Source organism: Ochotona princeps, chromosome 2 (assembly GCF_030435755.1).
Source record: "Ochotona princeps isolate mOchPri1 chromosome 2, mOchPri1.hap1, whole genome shotgun sequence".
NCBI classification, from domain to species: Eukaryota; Metazoa; Chordata; class Mammalia; order Lagomorpha; family Ochotonidae; genus Ochotona; species Ochotona princeps.
In genome coordinates this window covers 7,570,107-7,589,929 of record NC_080833.1, presented here as the reverse complement: position 1 = coordinate 7,589,929, position 19,823 = coordinate 7,570,107, and the positions used below count along the sequence as shown (strand labels likewise).

The following is a 19,823-nucleotide window of genomic DNA, read 5'->3' as shown; positions in this document are numbered from 1 at the left end:
ATTAAACTTAAAGCACAAAATAATCTTAACCTTTATTGCATACATCTTACCCCCTTTTGTAATAAATCAATTGATCCCTTGACCATCTGGGGATTTTAAGAAGCAAGGTCTTGAGGGAATTCTTTGGCCTCTCTGCAAGCTCGTGCTTTGCTGGGTCTTCTCTCTTAACGCAACACTGGAGGTGAACTTCTGGCACTTAGGTCAGAAACAGAAAACCAATTGAAACCCCTCTGACGCCTTCCTACCGCCTGCCCCTCCTCACAGCTTCACAATATACTCACGCGGAGCTGAGACCAGAATGTAACCCAAGCACACTCTACAGGTCCTTTTTTAAATAAAGAGTAGAAGCCTCCAGATGGAAGACATTCTGGCAGAACACTGTACATGATCCCAGTCCACAAATGTAAGCATTTCCTCTACTACAGCAATATGTCTTCAGTAAGGTGTCCTGGTGACAGACGAGTGCATCTATGGTGATAGCATCTTAACGGGGACAGTTTACTTCAACTCTTATCTGAGGAAATGACAGGTCATGCCCATAGCTCGGCCCTGGGTACTACTCAGGCAGCAAGGGAGGCCTTCTGGGTTTAGGCAGAATCCAGCCAGGTTGAGAACTGTAATATTCACTGCACCATTTGCTGACAGGGAGCCAAGTTAAGTCGCTCTGGAAGAGGGAGCTTAAATAAGCCACTGAAGTGAACACCTAAGTTGACACGGCTGGATTTCCTTAGACTGGAACCCACGGGTTGTCTCTGATGTCCCATCTCATGGGCTTCAAAGGGAGGCACCACTGTAGCTGAAGCGCAGACTGCTACAGTGTGAGATCTTTCTTGCTTTGAGGTTGGGACACTTGCTGGTACTTTCAAGTGGGAGAAAAACTAAGTGGGCAGATCCATGGAGTGAATCACAACTGTAGAGGAGCAAGACCCAGCCTACAGCCTACCGACTGCCTCACGGGCATTCAGGGTCCAATGGGTGAAGAAGCAAAGCTGGTAAGGCTGTAATTCTATTTCTGACCTCTTCAACAAAGAAAAGCAACAGAGCACATTTCCCTATAAATTAACCAACACCTCTGAAAAAACGATGGATTCTTCTGCTTTGTTTTTCTGTATTTGTATTAAGTAGGTCAGAAATTTAAGTTACACGTGTTCAGATTAAAAGTCATATACCCAAAGCAGAAAGTACATGGGTTAGGAGCAGCAGACTTGGCTGGAAATTGCAAAAACCTGGCCCCCCCTCCCCCATGACCACTGACCTGGGGCCGCTCAGCGTGGCTGTGTCTCTCACCGCCTGCGCTGTTTCTGATGCAAAGTCCAGGGCGCCTGCCACTGGTTTGGTCACAGTGCCAACGAGCCCTTTTCCAAAGCCAGATATGAAGCCGCTCACACCCCCTTCTGTTTTCACACCTTCCACTGTTGAAGTTATAACACTGGTCAATCCACCAATGATACCTGGTGAAAAACAAACGCACAAAAACAAAACGAGGGGTATTATAACTCGGCCAAGCTCATTAGGTTCAGAGTTAGAGGATGTGTGTCTGTGTGTATGTGCAGATTTATTCCAAACAGAAGTAAAGTGTGTTCCAGTTTTCAAAATACCAAAGAAACTGTGAGGTAGGTTAGCAGAGCTTTTTCAACTTCAGAGCTTGGGCAGCATATGGGCAATCAGGAGAAGAGGCAAACACTGGGATTAAATCAACAACAGGCTGGCAAATAGGGCCCTTTTGAAAGTCTAAAGAGGCTAGGATCCTATGAGCCATAAGACAGAGAGGTAACTATGTACTCACAATTTTCAAAGACCTGTGACTGGTCAAACACACCAAGCGCCTGAAATAGGGTAAAAGCTATTGCATACTTGGCTGAAACAGAGATGGGCAATTATGTAAATGTGGAAGCCTTCATGAAGAGCACTCCCAAAAGCTGCCAGTGCCAGCCAGGACTCTCCACCGAGTCAGTTCAAAAGATCAGCTTGGTCAAAAACACAACCCAAACATTTTGAAAGTTGACAACAGCTGAAAGTCTCCTAAGTGGCCAGAAGCCGGCAAAGGCAAGTGAAGTCACAGGCCTTCAGGAAGAAATCAGGCCCTGTCCGGGGAGCATTTCCAGGACTTGTGCCAGGGACACTCACAGGATGTTCACCCTCTGACAGTGGGGGTGAGAGGAAGCTCTCTAGACTCTTCAGCTCTAGTGAGACAAATTGATAAAGAAAGCTCCTTGGGTGAGAACGCACTAACAATTCACTGCGCTTCTTTTGGATTCTGGGTCGATTTGCTCCAGCGAGGCAAAGTTCCTTTCCCAATCTTTAGCAAAGTTCCTGAATAGTACAGGAGTTCAGACTGGGACCTTAGAGATGGAATACTACTGAACCTGGGTTAAACAGGAGCTCCCCCTTGCACCCCCAAGAGAATGAAGGAATCATAACTCCCAGTTTTTAAACCAAGGAGGCTGAATAGATTATAGTTCTTATTATCTTTTAAACACCTTTTCACCTTGAAGGAAAAAGCTCACTCCAGGCTACTACTTTGCTGTCATCCAAGGCTCAATGGATTCTCTGGAGGAGAACACCATGCCCCGTTTCTGACTGGCCAGACAGGCTCTTGGGGGGCTGCGCAGACTATCTGGGTGATCTTTCACTGGAGGTGATTTTGTCACCTTGAAAAAAATCACCCATTTTCTTAAGACACTCGTGTGCTGAACTAAAGAGTAAGGACAACTACACTCGCTGCATTTGAAGGATCTGGTACAGGAAGTTCAATTTCCTAACACAGCTAAGCGTGAGCTAAACGCCAGGTGTCATGAATAAAAGATGAATAAAAAATGCCCTTTCTGCTCTCATGGCACTCACAATCTCTCAGAGAACAAGACCCAACAATCTGGCTACATATGGCACAGAAGTGTACCACATGCTCTAACTGTCATTAATTCTTACTGGAGGGGCTATTGTTGTGATGCAACAGATTAAGCCACCAGCTGAGATGCTAGCATCCCCTATGAGTGCTAGTTGAACTCCCAGATGCTACAGCTTCAATTAAGCTCCCTGCTAACGTGCCCAGGAAAGGCAGTGAAAGATGACTCAACTGTTTGGGATCCTGCCACCCACCGCAAGAGACCTAGATGAAATTCCAGGCTCCTGGCTTCGGCATGGCACAGCTTTGGCTGCTGCGGCCATTTGGGGAGTAAATCAGCAGATGGAAGATCCCTCCAACTCTGCCTTTCAAACAGATAAAATATATCTTTTTACTTATTCATTCATTTTCATTGGAAAGTCAAATATACAGAGAAAAGGAGAGACAGAGAGGAAGATCTTCCATGCAATGATTCACTCCCCAAGTGGCTGCTATGGCCAGAGCTAAGACATTCCTAAGCCAGGAGCTTCTTTCGGGTCTCTGACATGGGTGCAGGGTCCCAAGGCTTTGGGCTGTCCTCGACTGCTCTCCCAGGCCACAAGCAGGGAGCTGGATGGGAAGTGGAGCAGCCAGAACACAAACTGGAGCCCATATGGGATTCCGGCGCATGCAAAGCAAGGACTTCAGCCGCTAGGCCACCGCGCCAGTCCCTAAAACGAATCTTAAAAAGAAAATTCTAACTGGGACAGTAGAGCCAGGGAAATGCCATCTGAGTCGGAATTTGATAGGAAAGGAAGTGTGGTAGATGAGAGGACAGAAGAACCCAAATTGACAGGGGCTTGCAGGCATGACTTTGGGGACAGAATACAGCTCGGTGTAGTTAGATGATAGTGGTTGTGAAAACTGGGTAAGCTTCTATTTCCAAAGGCCTTGGACGCCTCACGGAAAAGTTCCTGAGAAAAATGCAACAAAAGGCAAATGAGTCAGAATTAAAGCATTCCAAGTCGGAATTCAAACATGCAGAGACTGAAACACATTTATGCCATTTCTCCATCTCTTGGGCTTTATAAGCTGGTGAAAGTACATTTATGCAAGAGTCAAGAACATCTGGGCTACAGAAAACCCAGACGTAAACTCCGCATTTCAGTTGTCCTGGAAGGAAAGAGCAGGAGGCAGAAGGCAGAGTCTTAAACCCTGGACCTCAGACAGGGTTCTGGTGATTCCCCCTTATGATCCTTCAGGAGCAGAGGGAGGGACTGTGACATGCACAGCACTCTGAAAATGAACAGTGAGCTCCCCCAAGCTGACACACGGCAAATGCAAAATGGACAGGATATTACACTAGAATACCACTGTGGTCAGATTTTCTTCTTTCTACTCATGTTCAGATAGGTGCAAAAGAGCCTACAATGGACTGTGGCAGAAGAGCCTATCATGCGACTTACCATGAGCCAGGCCATGGATGCCAGCTACAAGATGCTCCCCGCTTGTGGCTGCGTGGTACCTGATGTACTCCCGCTCCGACTGGTGCCGATTATCCATGGTCTTCCCTAAGCCATCTGATAATGTCCCTGCAAACTGGAGTGAATTAAAAACGCAAGTTTTAAAACACAGCACAATTTTTGCTCTTTTAAATAAATACCTTCTCTTGTTAGCTAAGATTTAATAGATACCACTTAATCAGAGAGATTAATTTTGAATTACATATTGTCTGTCCCAGAAAAGAGGCGCTCAACCACGAACACATTCAATCCATGGGTGGGATGTTTATCCTGGAGGTCATGAGGCTTACAATACAACCACTGAAACTCCTTAATGACAATAAAATTTGAGCATCCCAAATCTGCAATGCTCCAAAACCTGGAACTTTCTGAGTACCAAAAAGACTCCACAAGTGGAAAAATCCACACAGACCCTGTGTGACAGACTGTGGTCAAACAGGACTGGACCTCAAGTTCTGCATAAAATCACCTTCAGGTTACACGTACCAGGTATATCTGAAGCATAAATAAATTTCGTGTTTTAGGCCCGGCGCGGTGGCCTAGCAGCTAAAGTCCTCGCCTTGCACGCGCCTGGGATCCCATAAGGGCGCCAGTTCTAATCCCGACAGCCCTGCTTCCCATCCAGCTCCCTCCTTGTAGCCTGGGAAAGCAGTCGAGGATGGCCCACAGCCTTGGTGCCCTGCACCCGTGTGGGAGACCTGGAAGACTCTTCTGGCTCCTGGTTTCGGATTGTCTTAGCTCCAGCCATTGCAGTGGCTTGGGGAGTGAACCATCAGATGGAAGATCTTCCTCTCTGTCTCTCCTTTTCTCTGTATATTTGACTTTCCAATAATAATAAATGAATCTTTAAATAAATAAATACATTTTGTGTTTAGACTGGAGTCCTTTGCCTGAGATACCACACTGTGTATATGCAAATACTTCAAAATCCAAAATCTGAAACACCCACAGCAAGGTATACTCCACCTGTATTTCTCTAAGTTTACTGAAAAGCCAAAGGTATAAATGAAATGGCTTTAGGGTGGGGAGATTCTGGAGTCCATGATGATAAGGACACAGGTCCTTTAAGAACAGTGTGACTCAAAACAGCAGAAGTGTCCGAGTGCTGGTTTATGGTTTAATACCAAAATGCCTGGAGACATTAACAATTAACCTCTCTCAAGCAATGCCCATATTTCATTTATTCAACAATTACCTGCCTATTAGATGCCAATGCCCATTTGTCAAAAATCAAAAATGAAATGAATGGAAAGATGAACAGGTTAGATCACCTTTCATAGTAAGTGGCAGACTTGAATTCAAGACTTCAAGTGCAAACCCATCTTTCCCCACAAATCAGATTTTTTTTATCCTGGCACACTTTAACCAGAGAAGCTGTCTGATTCATCAGAGCTGGATAAAAAGGATCTAAAACTCTGTTTTGTCACAACACAACTTGAAAAGTTTTAAGGTGACAGTTAATAAACCACAAGGTATTTATCCTCATCATTCAGGCATAAAAAGGGAAGGATATCAAATACATAATTAACCTTCACAGGAAGGATCTACCAGAACAAGTGGTTTCAATGCCAATGACCCAGGACTAACCCTTCAGAAGACTCACAGGAATGTTATTTAGATATAAAACCCAATGGGAAGATTCAAGGAGAACAGCCTTCCTGGAAGACCCAGCATACTGAGTAGCAGCCTGGAGGAAGGCGGTCCTGTTTCCTTCTGATTTGGCAAGGAGAGGGGTGTGTATTATAAAGATCACATCTGCCCAGGGACCTATCAGTCCTGAGGCTTCTCGACACAAGTGACAGGTGATTTCTGGGCATGGACGGAAAACCAGAGGAAGAAACAGCAGCCCCATTTCCTGGGGCAACAAGCCACAGAAACACTCACTCCCTTTTCCGTAGGCCAAAAGCTTTCATCATCAAGGCAGTGATTCCCTGATCTTTTTGGAGATACAAGCCCTGTTGTTTGCTTGCTTTTTGCCTTATCTTCCCTATCACTGGCTATTCAGTTAAAGTTAATGAAAATTAATTTGGCCATTTCTTTTAGGAGAACTGGAACACCAGGGTATGTCACAAAGCTACCACTGTGGGCCCTTCATACCCTCCATAATGGTTTTGTTCTCTTTAAGAACCATGTACTAGGACAGTAACTAACCCAGATTCTAGTCCTCTCCTCAACCATTGTAGCACATCCCAAGCAAGACATCCGCCTCTGAGCCTCCCGCTGCGTCTAGGGAATGATGACAGTACCCACTTTATTGTATGGCTGGGGGAACCAGTGACAATGCTTGAGGTTGGCATCTAGTTGGCATTTTTATTGCTGTCATCACCAAAAAAGTTCATAGGTAATGATCGTTTATATTAGGGTTTAATATCTGAAAACAAAATAAACCCTCTCTTCCAGCAAATGGACTTCTTGGACTCTCTTCGATATGAGCTGAAAGCCTCACTGGGAAGGTGCCCCCAGCAGAAAGGATCCAGAGAGGAGCCTGAATGTGGGCAAGCATGAAATGAGACCTGCTACAGCCTAGGACCGCAGAGGGGGCCAGCCTTCCTCAGTCAGGCTCTGGAGAGATGTGTCATGTCCTGATGCCTCACACTGGCAGATCAAGGGTCTGTTTCCTACTCCTGCATTATAGAGCCAGCTGGGTGACAGGTGCAGTGGTCCGAAGATCTGGGTACAAGGCTAACACAGCATGTGGCCTCCTAACATCCTTCATTCCACTTCTCATTCCCCTCCTAGGTGGAATGTTCAGCCACATCCTGTGTCTGCCTTCTCAGACAGCTGAGCTGAGAGCTGCAAAAGGAAGTGGGTCCAGGGCACCTATTGCGGCGCCTGCTGGCCTCGAGGGCTGCAAGTGTTTGCATCCATGTCATCACATTTAAGATGACCATCGTGACAGGGCACACACATCCTAAGAGCTACGGTCACTGTATACCACTACCACCCTGCCACCCAATGGCCTGGTGACAAACAAAGCCTGGAAGCAGCTATGCAGGTTACCCATAGAGAAGAGAATGCATCTCAGAAGCTTTTGGGGAAAAGACACAAAACATGAGGATCTGAGTAAGCACAATTCATCTCTGTCTTCAATCAACCAAGCAAGTGGAGGAAGAGAACCGCTCCTGCCACAGCAGGGACAAGCAGCAGCAATGAGAAGTGCCTCCTGCCTTCTGCCCCAAGCTCCTGCTCAGGAGGTGTGCCTGTAGCCAACAACTGCACCTGAGAAAGAATTCCAACTGAGACACTTTATAGCTGTGAGATTGTGGGCGAGCAACTTCACCTCTGTGGGTTTCCATTTCTTCATCTTCAATTGGGGATAAAAATGATCCCCTACAAGGATGTTGCAAGGATTATACAATACCTGTAAGGACTTACAACAGAGCCTGACACACAATAGATATTCAACAAGAACAGTACTGAGTTATCTGAACTTCAGCTTGTTCATATGCAAAATGCTCATATGCTCATATGCTCAGACTCTGCAGATGAAATTGCATGTGCAAACATACCAGACACAGTGCGGCCCTGCAGAGAGGGAGCCGTCCATGGAGCGGCGTGAAAGCACCAGAGCAGGGCGTGTGGGCCAGGCTCTTCCTGAAAAAGCCACTGGAAGGTAATTTGTAGATAATTTGTAACTTTGCTCATTATAAACAATACCTCAGCATCAAAGAAAATTTTGTAGATATTTAAGCTGACCTAACTCATTTTGTAGCAACTGCAAGTCCACAAAATACTCAGATCTTCAAGCAAAGCTTGTCCTAGCTAAGATGAAAATTTCTAAGGAACAGAATGTCCTTCAGAAAAGCAGCTTGCAAAGTCCACGGTCTCTCCACTTCTTTCCCCAAAGGAAGTTTCAACACAAGTCACACTGCTAAATGCTGGCTGCAACCCAAAGTCATTGCTATCCATGAAGCAAAGGTCTCAGTAAAGGGTAAAAATCCCAGTGGTGCTTAAAGATACCAGTTCTACCCCACCTTCCAAAAAATTATCCTATTGTCTACATAAAATGAAGACAAGGATAAACTAGCCTGGATTTTGGACCTGGCTCTGAACAGTTTAATTCAAAAAACCAAAATTCAAGAAGCAGCCAGGATGGTGCAAGAGAAAAATTTCCACGGTGTCCCTCTATTCTGTCCTTTCAGTTTTTCTGACTAAGTGTGACATTCACCAAGTGTGGAGGCCCAAGGTACTTGGTCAGTGTAACAGGAACCTGGGCTCAAATTTCTCTCCCTTCTCTTAGGTTCTTCTTTCACAGTTATTTGCTTAATGGAAATTTCCTCTTTAATATACTGAGTAATGGCTGGCAACAGTATCTTCCTTGTTACCAGGGCAGACGGTAACCACAAGCAACAGGAAGAGAGAAGTGAGGATTATGTACGGTGAGAAAGAATGGTGTATTCTTTTAAGGACAAGGCTGACAGCTGCAAATCTCAGTTTCTTGAACAGTTCTATCTCCAATCAGCATGGGCTGCAAGAAACTGTGCTTAAACATGCAGATCTTAGCCACCTGACTGTCTCGTGCCCGTAAGTAGGGCCACCATGAGCCATGGGGGCTGCCGTGCTGGCACCAGTTGGGAACGAGCAGAGGTACACAGCACATTTCCCTTGTCAACTACTGCACCAGGCATCCCGGTGGAAGCTGCTGAACTTGCCAGAACATCAGTTTATCATGTGTAAGTCAGATGCTTTCTACTGCCAATGGTTACTTTGAAGGGGTAGGGAGAGCCTTTATGTAAAATGCTTTCAGAAAATGGCCATCAACTGTCACACATTTCTTACTAGTTTGGAGCCTAACTTCCAAGTCATTTCAATTTATTTTAGTTAAACTTTCTTTTGTCTTCAGAGAGGTTTTCAACTTTGCTTGTATACTAGGAGGAAAGCCCCCTTCAGGTCATGTAAGACCCAAGTCACTTGGTTTTCACCACTTCCTCTGGCCTGATTCTGAGCTGTTCTGAGCTGAGGTCTGCCTTACTGCGGTGACATCTGTGAGTAGCAAGAGCGGGGAGAGGGAATTGCGATCCTAAATCTCACTGATGAAAGGCAAACCCAACAGCCAGTCCGCACTCAGCCCAAAGCTGAAGGGTTAAGGAGCAGAGGAGTGGCACTTGAAAAAAACGGGATGGTGAGGATAGGCCAAGTTGAGGTTTGGCAAGAAAGAGACAATTCCGAATCCCTGATTTCTCCTCAGTAGAAGTATAGTAGGTTTTTCTGTTTCCAGTTCCACTTGGTTATGGATCAGGTAGAGCCCTGACTGCAAAGAGGAAAGAATCCAGAAATAGACCCTAACTAACAACATTAAGGCATTTTACAGCTAGAACTCACGTCTCCTCCTGTCACATGCTCAAGCCAGTGACCTTGCTCTTCTTGAAGTATCTGAAGATTCACCAGCGCTCCTACTCTAAGACATGCACCATGTAGCTACTCACAGATTAACACTTATCACGTAACATACACTCCTTTTCAGTTACAAAACAAAGTTATCCAAAGCCACCCAGAATTATCTCAGCACACAAGGTCTGACCATATGCAACAAAGTCAGCCTGCAGACTGCCCCGGTGCCTCAACTCGCCCAAGACACACACCTGCTACTCTGCAACACTGACCCAATGATGAACTCAGATGTTGTTTCAGATTAATCTGGAAGGTCAGAGCAGTTGAAGAACTCCCTCACCAGGACATTGCTTTCTCTTTTAAAAGGATGGGGAGAGTTGCTGTAAGATATTTACACACAGAAACGAGCAGAGCACTCAAAGGCAGCACAGGAACACTGACTTTCAACAACACTCAAGGCTTAGTCAAGTCCTCCTTGTGTTGTTGTTTCTGACACTAATTATAAAGTCTTAGGTAGGCAAGTCGGATCTTCACAGCACAAGATAAATGGAACTGTGGCCTGCCTTTAGTTCTTCACCGGCCAGCATTTGTTTCAGCATATTTGGGCAGAAGGGGCAAGACACTGTGTTGAGGGTGCCAAGTTGCCACTTTGCCACGAGGCATGCTGAGGTAATGTCTGCAAGTGCATTTCTGTTTAGTTAGTTACCTAAAGGGGAAGCAAGCCTTCAGACTTGATTAGCTTTGCCATCCTAACACACTTTTTCTATAGGCCTTACATGGCTTATGTCTCAGAACTGAATCAGTGGAGACTACCATGTGGGGAATAATTCCCTCTAGGGTGGCCAGATTGCAATGCCTGGCTTGACAAATAAACTACTTCAACGCTGGGAAAATACACACACACTTTAGAAAGTGGACTGCTCTGATGCCAACTCTGTCACTACTGTCAGCTGGGCAAACATGAGCAAAATACACATTCTCCTTAGGCAGAGTGTCTTCATCTCAAAAACCGAAGAACACTACCCACAGAGCTCCCAGGGAGACCTGGGCGATGAAGGCACTTGGAAAAAACACAAAGCACCTCGTGAATGCAAAATGTTATCTCTGCAAATCTACTCTTTCTTGCCCACCGCCTCTGTCCCAGCTGAATCCTGCATGTCTCATCCTGAAACGCAGCAATCTCCTTATGCCTATTCTGGAACAAGGCAAAGTATACATAAGTCAATCATAAACACAGTAAAATCTCAAAACATAAAAATTTAGAAATGAAATAGAATATTTCTCAATAGAAATAAGTCTCAAGTTTATCTCCTTCCCACTCACAATGATTGCATTCTTGTAAAACACTTTGTGTCTTAAATGAATAGATTCTTTTTAATGACAAACCCTGGTAAGAAAGGAGATGGTGATGTCACAGTGAGCAGTCACAAGCAATAGGTGCTAACAGACTCTGAGCTGCTGCGGCTGCTGCTTCTTCTCCTCTTTAGCATTTATTTGAAAGGCAGAGCTACAGAGCGAGCAGGAGAGACAAAGAGAGAATCTTCCATCTGCTGGTTTACTCCCCAAATGCTCACAATGGACAGAGCTGGGCCAGGCTGAAGTAAAGAGCCCACAGCTTCTTCCAGTCTTCCACGTGGGTGCAGGGGTCTAAGTATTTGGACCACCTTCTGCTGCTTTCCCAAGCACATTAGCAGGGAGCCAGAAAGGAAGTGGAGCATCTGGGACTTGATCCAGTGCCCATACGGGATGCTAGTGTTGCAGGGAGAGGCTTAACTGGTTATGCCCCATGAGGAGCTTCATAACAGCTGCACAAGTAACTCTGGTTTCAATGGTTTAAAATATGTTGATGAAATTTTTAGAAATAAATATATTTCCAGGCATTTCTTTAAATAAATTAAAAACATGTAGGGGAAATTTTTCGACTGCTGATGACCACACTGTAGCCCTTAACTGATAAACACTGGTCAACAATGCTAACCCCATGTGGCAGACACTGTTCCAGGAATCTAGACTCTACAAACTCACAAAAATAGCTCAATCTTCCCTCCAACCTTTAAGTGGTCCTATACTTGCTCCCATTTTACAGAGGAAGCAAGACAGACTATGGTCATCCCCAAGGAAAGCCTATGAGGCTCTACCTACATTTGCTGTGGAGTAAGCTCAACGGGGACCCCATCTATGACTCTTCTTACTGTCTCTAGAAAAATTCCTTCCTAAATACAAGAGATCACAGACACATGAGATGTATCTTTCCTTCCTCTGGGAGGAAGCTAAATTCTGGGCAAAAACAAACAAACAAAAAAAACACACTCACACACACCCCAAAAGTGAGGCTCCAATCCCCTTCCTTGTTCCAGATCCACAATTTAGACAATGCCCATCTCCATCAGCCAGGTATGCCCTGGGCCATGCAGCCACAGGACCACACCTTCCTTTCCCAAAGCTATTAGTCTTACCATCTGATACAAGCACCAAAGAAACAAGGGGTTCCAAATATGTGCATTCTGAGAACTACATGACACACAGCAGATGACACAGTTAGCATGTACCATGCACCCTGAAAGATGGGGGCCAATCTTGAGTAGAGAAACAAGAGCTCCTGCCCCTGACAGAGATCCCAGCTGCCTGCAGCGATCACCGACTGAGGTAGGCATGAAAGGTAACAAATGTGCGTGGCTAGAGCTGGTTTGGGTAAGCAAAATTAATTCCAGAAAGAAGCAATTGCTCCGACAAGGGCTATTTTATGAATGACTGACTGACACAGGAGGTACAGGGCCCAGCTCAGTAGCCTAGTGGCTAAAGTCTTCACCTTTCATGCGCCGGGATCCCATAGGGGCACCGGTTCATATCCTGGTGGCCTCACTCCCCATGCAACTCCCTACTTGTGGCCTGGGAAAGCAGTCCCAAGGCATTGGGACCTGCATCTGCATGGGGGGACCCAGAAGAAGCTCCAGGCTCCCAGCTTCAAATCGGCTCAGCTCCAGCCATTGTGGCCAGTTGAGGAGTGAATGAGCAGATGGAAAATCTTCCTCTCTCTCCTCCTCTATGTATATCTGACTTTCCAATAAAAAAAAAAATAAATCTTAAAAAAAAAAAAAAAAGAAGGGAAGGGATGGTTGGGAGGAAAGCACAGACCATGGGAACGGAAGAGAAGAGGCAAAGTACCTGAGCTCTGAGGGTGAAAAGGCCGCGAAAGCTTCACCATGCGAACACCCAGAAGGTTATGCTCAAGCTAGTGTGACAACACCATGAGGCTGGAGCCTAAGGTGCATCAGTTGGTCCTAATTTCTCCTGAACGGTGCTTGTGTAGGCTCAGATGAAAGACTTAGAGGGATGTTGGTTTACTGTTGTTTTTTAAATGGACTCAAATGTCTCCGCCTTTGAGATGGGATAAAATAAGCAAACCTGCCATCTAGCTCTTCCTTATGCCATCCTTTGGCTTTGCCAGTGAGGACCCTCTCACTCCTGCTGTCTTTCAACCCCACAAAGGGAGAGAACACAAAGACCTCCCACCAGTCTATGTCCTGCAGATCTGGCATTTAAAGTTAGCTGATTTCAGGCCAGAAAAGCCCTGGAATGAGGAAGAGATCACAACCCAGTTAACTCACCAGCTGCCCTGAGGCTTCAAGTTGCTTTTAACAGAATATCTTCAATTACTAGAAAGATAAGAAAATGAGGGCTCTAGCTTAATGTACTTTTTACTGATAAGGGAGCTAAAGACCTTTATCAAAATGATTCCCCCACTTTGTTGCCGAAACAGATTTATTTACTTATTTATTTATCTATCTTCACTTTATTTGAGAGAGAGAGAGAGAGAGAGAGAGAGAGAGAAAGAAAGAAAGAAAGAAAGAAAGAAAGAAAGAAAGAAAGAAAGAAAGAAAGAAAGAAAGGAAGAAAGAAAGAAAGGAAGAAAGAAAGAGAGAGAAAGACACACAAAGATCTTCCACTTGCTGGTTCACTCTCCAAACACAAGAGCCAGGGCTGAGCCACAAAGAAGCCAGGAACCAGGAACTGTTTCATCTCTGCCATGGGTGACAGAAATCCAACTACTTGAGCCATCATCTGCTACCTCTAAGCAGGAAGCCAGATCAGAGTCGTAGGAGCTGGGATTTGAACCAGGTACTTCTCTGTTGCAATATATGCCAGTCCTAGAATTTTTAGCACTGTTTCCTCATGGCTTCCATTACGATTTCAGGAGCTGAGGCTGACAGATCTCTAATCACAAACTCCATCCTCCCATCCTTCCACTGTTCATCTCCAGAAAAAAAAGAATCCTTCCTCAAGATTATTTCCTTTGAGGCTTTAAATTTTATTATAATACAAGTCCCTCTGAAATGCTCCCACTATTATCTGTCCATTGCAGAAGAAAGCTTAGAACACAGGTTTGGGGACTGGCATTGTAACAGTGGGTGCAGCTGTCACCTGTGAGTCCGCATCCCATAAGAGCACCGTTTCCAATCCTAGCTGTTCCATTTCTTATCCAGCTCCCTGCTGATGTGCTTGGGAAAAGGGAAAAGCAACAGAAGATGGCCCAAGTGCTTGGGCCCTTGCATCCACGGGTGAAACCTGGAGGAAGCTCCTGATTCTTGGCTTTGGAATGGCTCCAGTCTGGGCACTGCAGTCATGTGAGGAGTGAACCAACAGATGGAAGCTCTGTCTCTCCCTCTTTCTTTAAATTTGATATTCAAATAAATAAATGAATCATTAATCAAAAACAAACAACGAGCAGATTTTACAATGGACAAACACAGAAAGAGATCAAACCACTGGATACCCCAAAGCAGAAGAAAGAGGAAACTAAATTCTGTGGAGAAAAATAACATGGATAGGGACTGGCATGGTGGCTCAACAGCCTAATCCTCTACCTGCAAGTGCCAGGCTCCTATATGGGCACAATTTGTATCCCAGGTGCTCCATTTCCCACCTAGCTCTCTGTTTATGTCCTGGGAAAGCAGCAGAGAATGGCCCAAGGCTTTGGAACCCTGCACCTACATGAGAGACCAAGAAGCACCTGCCTGGTGTCTTCAGCTCAGCTATGGCCATTGCAGCTATTTGAAGAGAGAACCAGAGAAACCTTTATGTCTTTCCTTCTCTCTCTTAAATCTACCATTTGAATAAAAATAAGTCTTTTAAGAAAATAAAGAATAATATGGATTTTCTAAAATTTCTCACACAGCATCCACTTACACAAGATGTCCAGCATTCGATGAAAATCATCAGATACATTAGAAGTACAACTGAAAGCAAACTGGGGAGGGGAATAGTATCACTGGATTATTAGAATTTTACAGACAGGTAGATGGCTGGATAAAGAGTTTACCAAACACTGGAATTAGGGTGCTGACAGGTGCCTGGAAGGCAGGACAGGACGTGGTAAAGAGGATTAGTGAACTGGAGAGTGAGTGACCGGCCAAGATCCAGGTCAGAGCAGGAAGAGCGAGCAGGGAACCAAAGCACAGAGAGCGTGAGGCGCGCACAGCAGCATGGAAGGGTCCAGACCTCTGGATAGTCACACTCACAGGCTGCAGACAGAGAGAGAGAGAGAGAGAGAGAGAGAGAGAGAGAGAGAGCGAGCGCGGGGGGAAAGGAGCAACATCAACACATAAAGTCACATTAGCCCAGAATTTCCCCAAGCTGTCTAAGGACAACAAAGGACAAATCTGGGAAGTTTCACATGAGTGGAACCATATCAAGGGCCATTATGATGAACAGTTCAGGACAAAGAACAAATCTTAAAAGCAGTCAAAGGGAAAAAGGTATATTCCCCCTTGAAGGACAAACATAACTATTTTTTAAAAAAGATTTATTTATTTTTATAGGAAAGGTAGATATACGGACAGGAGGAGAGACAGAGAGGAAGATCTTCAGTCTGATGATTCACTCCCCAAGTGACCGCAATGGCCGGTGCTGCGCCGATCCAAAGCCAGGAGTCAGGAACTTCCTCCTGGTCTCCCACGCAGCTGCAGGATCCCAAGGCTTTGGGCCATCCTCAACTGCTTTCCCAGGCCATAAGCAGGGAGCTGGATGGGAAGCAGAGCTGCCGGGATTAGAACCGGTGCTCATATGGGGTCCTGGGGCACTCAAGGCGAGGACTTTAGCCGCTAGGCCACCACGCCGGGCTCCATGACTACTATTTCAAAAGAACAGATGAAAGCACTGGAGAGACACCTTACTAAAGAGCTGGGAGATCTCCGTCACAGGAACAACTTTCCGAAGCATATACATGAACTAAGGACATTTTCATAAAAACAAATCAGAAAAATTATTGCCAGAAAATTCACAGAAGAAGTCCTTTGGCAGAAAGAAAATGATCCAGGACCCAGTGCAATGGTTTAGTGGCTAAATTCTCCCCAGTTCACACTGGGATTCCATATGGGCCCAGGTTTATGTCCCAGCTGCTTCACTTCTATTCAGTTCCCTGTTTGTGCCCGAAGAAACCAGTCAAAGACGGCCCAAAGCCTTGGGACCCTGAATCCACACAGTAGACCCAGAAGAAGCTTCTGGCTCCTGGCTTCGGATCGGCTCAGCTCAGGCCGTTGTAGCCACTTGGGAAGTGAACCAGTGGATGGAGATCTTTTCTCTGTTTATCCTTGTCTCTGTAAATCTGCCTTTCCAGTTTAAAAAAAAAAATCTTAAAAAATAAAAATGACAATGAACAAGTAAACACTGACCAGTTAGCATAAAGATTTTTAGTAGTAAAACACATTAAAATAATAGCAAAAACGATAGGAGAAGGAAAATGGCAGTACCATATTTAAAGATCTTGCATTGTTTATGTAGCAACCAGGAAATAGAATAAAACAAAATAAAGATGGGAAACATTTGAAGAGCAAGTAACTCCAACATGCAGCATATATGGAGAGACTTGTGTGCGTGCTCTAGCAAGCAGAGCAGGAGTGTTTTACGGCACCGCCAGTGCTTTCTAGGTGTCCATGGAGCAGTGCCAAGTCTCACAGCAAGCAGTGACACAGGCGCACAGCACGATGCTATAGAGCAGTGGAAACGAATGTGCCAGAGCTCTCGAGCGGCAGCTCAGATCACTAACACTGGGGGAGCAAAGAAGACCGCACAGGATACATTCAGTAGATACGTTCAGAAAGGTCAAACTAGAAACATGCTGCTTGTTGAGACACATGACTAGACCTGACTACAAGGTGCAGGCTACAAAGTCCAGGAACCTGCAGAGCTGTCCAGCACGCAGGCCGCAGGCCACAGAGCTACGGAGCACTGGCCAGGTGAGTGGAACAAGCTACACTACAAGTATAAAATACACACTGGAATTCAAAGAAGGGGACAAAAAACAATAAAAAAACTATCAAGTATTTCATACACTGAAATGACAATCATTTCTACATAAAGGATTATATAAAACTGAATTATTTTAGCTTGCTACTCTTTGGCTCAAAAAAATCCTTTTTAATTGTCTTACTACAAAGGGAACAGATTTCATGCAGTTCATACACACAGTTTTTAAAACATAATGATAGTTTTCCTCCTACTTCCTCTTTTTAAATTTTGAGGATAACATTTTTTTTTTTTTTTTAAAAAGACTTATTTATTTCTAGTTGAAAGAGTTTCAGAGAGAAAGACATTGAGAGAGAACTCCCATCTACTGGTTCACTCCTCAAATGACTGTAAGGGCAGAACTAGGTCAGTTTGAGGCCAGGAGCCAGGAGTTTCTTCTGGTTTCCCCTGTGGACATGGGCCCAAAAACCTGGGCGATTTTCTACTGCATTTCCAGGCCATTAGCAGGAAGCTGGATGGGAAGTAGAGCAGCAAGACTAGAAAGAGGCACCCAAATAGGATGCTGGCACTGTAGGCAGATGCTTAACTAGCTATGCCACAGTGTTGACTCCTAGGATAACATGTTTTGTTTTTCAAAATAGTTTTTATTCAAAATACTGATCATATTTATGGAGGAAAGGAAAGACAGCGAGAAAGATCTTCCATCCACTGCTTCATTCCCCAAAAGGTTGCAATGGCCAGACGGGAGCTGATCTAAAGCCAGGAGCCAGAACTTCTTACAAGTCTCCCACACAGGTGCAGCAACATGTGTTAAACGAACGAATGAACAAACAAACACACACATGTTGATGCTTGGGCCATCCTCTACTACTTTCCCAGGCCATAAGGAGGGAGCAAGATGGGAAGTAGAGCAGCTGGGACATGAACCAGCAATTGAACAGGATCCCAGCACTTGTAACATTGAGGATTTAGCCATAGTCATGGTTGACGTTGGGCCCCTGGATAACACATTTTAATTTACTTTATAGTCACAGGCTTAATCCTTCCACTAAATAAAGAGTTCAACAAGTAAAGAGTAGGTATATCACTGTTATGCAGGAATAAAGACCGGGGCTATAAACATAATCAAATCTCCCCAAATCAATTTTACTTAAATATATTAGGTGGGATGTTTTTTTGAAAGATTTATTTATTTTTATTGGAAAGTCAGATACACAGAGAGAAGGAGAGACAGAGAGGAAGATGCTCCAAATGCTGTTTCACCTCCCAAGTGGCCGCAACAGCTGGAGCTGAGACCATCTAAAGCCAGGAGCCAGAAGCCTCCCCCGGGCCTTCCACGTGGGTACAGGGTCCCAATGCCTTGGGCCATCCCCAACTACCTTCCCAGGCCACAAGCAAGGAAGTGGATGGGAAGTGGGGCCACTGGGACATGAATGGGTGCCCTTATGGGATCCTGATGTGCACAAGGTAAGGACTTTAGCCACTAGGCCACCATGTCAGGCCCTAGGAGGAATTTTGGTACATTACATATTTCCTGCCACAATTCAGATAATACATGTGATACTCGTATATAAAATACATCTGTCCTTTTGGGTCTGGTTTATTTCACTAAGAATAATGGTCTCCAGTTGTATCCACTCTGTTGCAAAAGACAGGTTTTATTCTTTGTTATGGCTGAGTAATAGCCCATCATGTATATATAACATATTCAAGCAGGGCACTCAATGAATACCCTGGATGCCTTCATCTATAAACTAGTGAAATGCCTAACCGGCAGGGTCCATAAACTCATCTAACTTTCCTTTCCTCTTCCCTATTAGCACAGACTTAGCTAGCACAGTCCCAAGAACTGGGGATGTAGCAGTGAACACAACAGACAAAGCTTCCAGCCCTCAAGGACTTTATATTCTATCTGCATAGGTAATTATCAATATCAATGAACAAAGTGGAAGCAGTTAACAAATGTTAAGTAAATAGATAGGGAATGACACAGAGCAGGGCACTGGAAGGAGACAGCCAGTTCAGACAGGGGAGGGTAGGCACATTCTCACTGAGAAAGTGACATTGGGACAGAGAAAACCGCAGACAGCTGGGAAACGGAGAGCAGAGTGGGAGGGGAGGAAAGAGGTGAAGTCTGACAGGAGGGCACGCAGGGGACAAGGCTGGCAGCGAACAAGGGGGAGCCTTGTGAATCACCAGGCACTGAGGAGTCTGGGCCGGGGAAGGACGCGATCCATTTTAGGATCCCGGCAGGTGCCTTGCTGAGATGAGGCAGAAGGACAGCAGAAACAGAGTAGAATGTTCTTGGAATACTCCAGCCCAACAATCACGCAGCCCTGGAGCAGGGAGATGAATACACTCGCATGCTGGTTTCTCTATCAGCTGAACATTACAGAAAGACCCAACAGTGACACAGAGGGTCTGAGAAGATGCGCAGAAAGAACACATGAGAATTTAAGAGACTAAAAATGCTTTGTGCTGTGTCTAACACATAGGAAACAACCAAACATCAATTTTTTCCTTACGTGTCAAAATGTACGTTTTGATTCAGACCACAGGCAGCTCTACTGAACACACCCCTCTAACTTCTTGGCTATTGAAGAGCAGAAGCTGAGAGCAGCCTTCACACATCCTGAGTGCCTGGTGTGGAGCTGTGCTCGTCCCACTGAGCCAGGGAGGAGTCACAGAAAAGAGAAACAGGTAAGGGAGCTCATGACAAGTTGTTAAAAATGTTTGTTTTCATTTACTTGAAAAATAGAGAAACAGATCAATCTGTCTGCTGAGTCATTCCCCAAATGCCCACCGCAGACGGCGGAGCCAGGCCAGTGCCAGCAAGCAACAACCCCATCCAGGGCTCCCGCACCCTAAGCACTTGGATCCTCTTCAGCTACCTCTCAGGG

The 19,823-nt window shown here is 45.2% G+C and overlaps 1 protein-coding gene across 4 annotated transcripts in view; it reads right to left on the bottom strand.

Moving 5' to 3' along the window:
- Positions 1-19,823, bottom strand: part of VPS13D (vacuolar protein sorting 13 homolog D) — a 262,915-nt gene that overhangs the window by 47,965 nt on the left and 195,127 nt on the right. For all 4 annotated transcript variants that reach the window (XM_058675413.1, XM_058675405.1, XM_058675416.1 and 1 more), the window contains 2 exons: positions 4,291-4,423; positions 1,256-1,451 (listed from right to left, as the gene is read on the bottom strand). In XM_058675413.1, the coding sequence (XP_058531396.1) occupies positions 1,256-1,451; positions 4,291-4,423 (329 nt within the window). The remainder of the gene's footprint in view (positions 1-1,255; positions 1,452-4,290; positions 4,424-19,823) is intronic.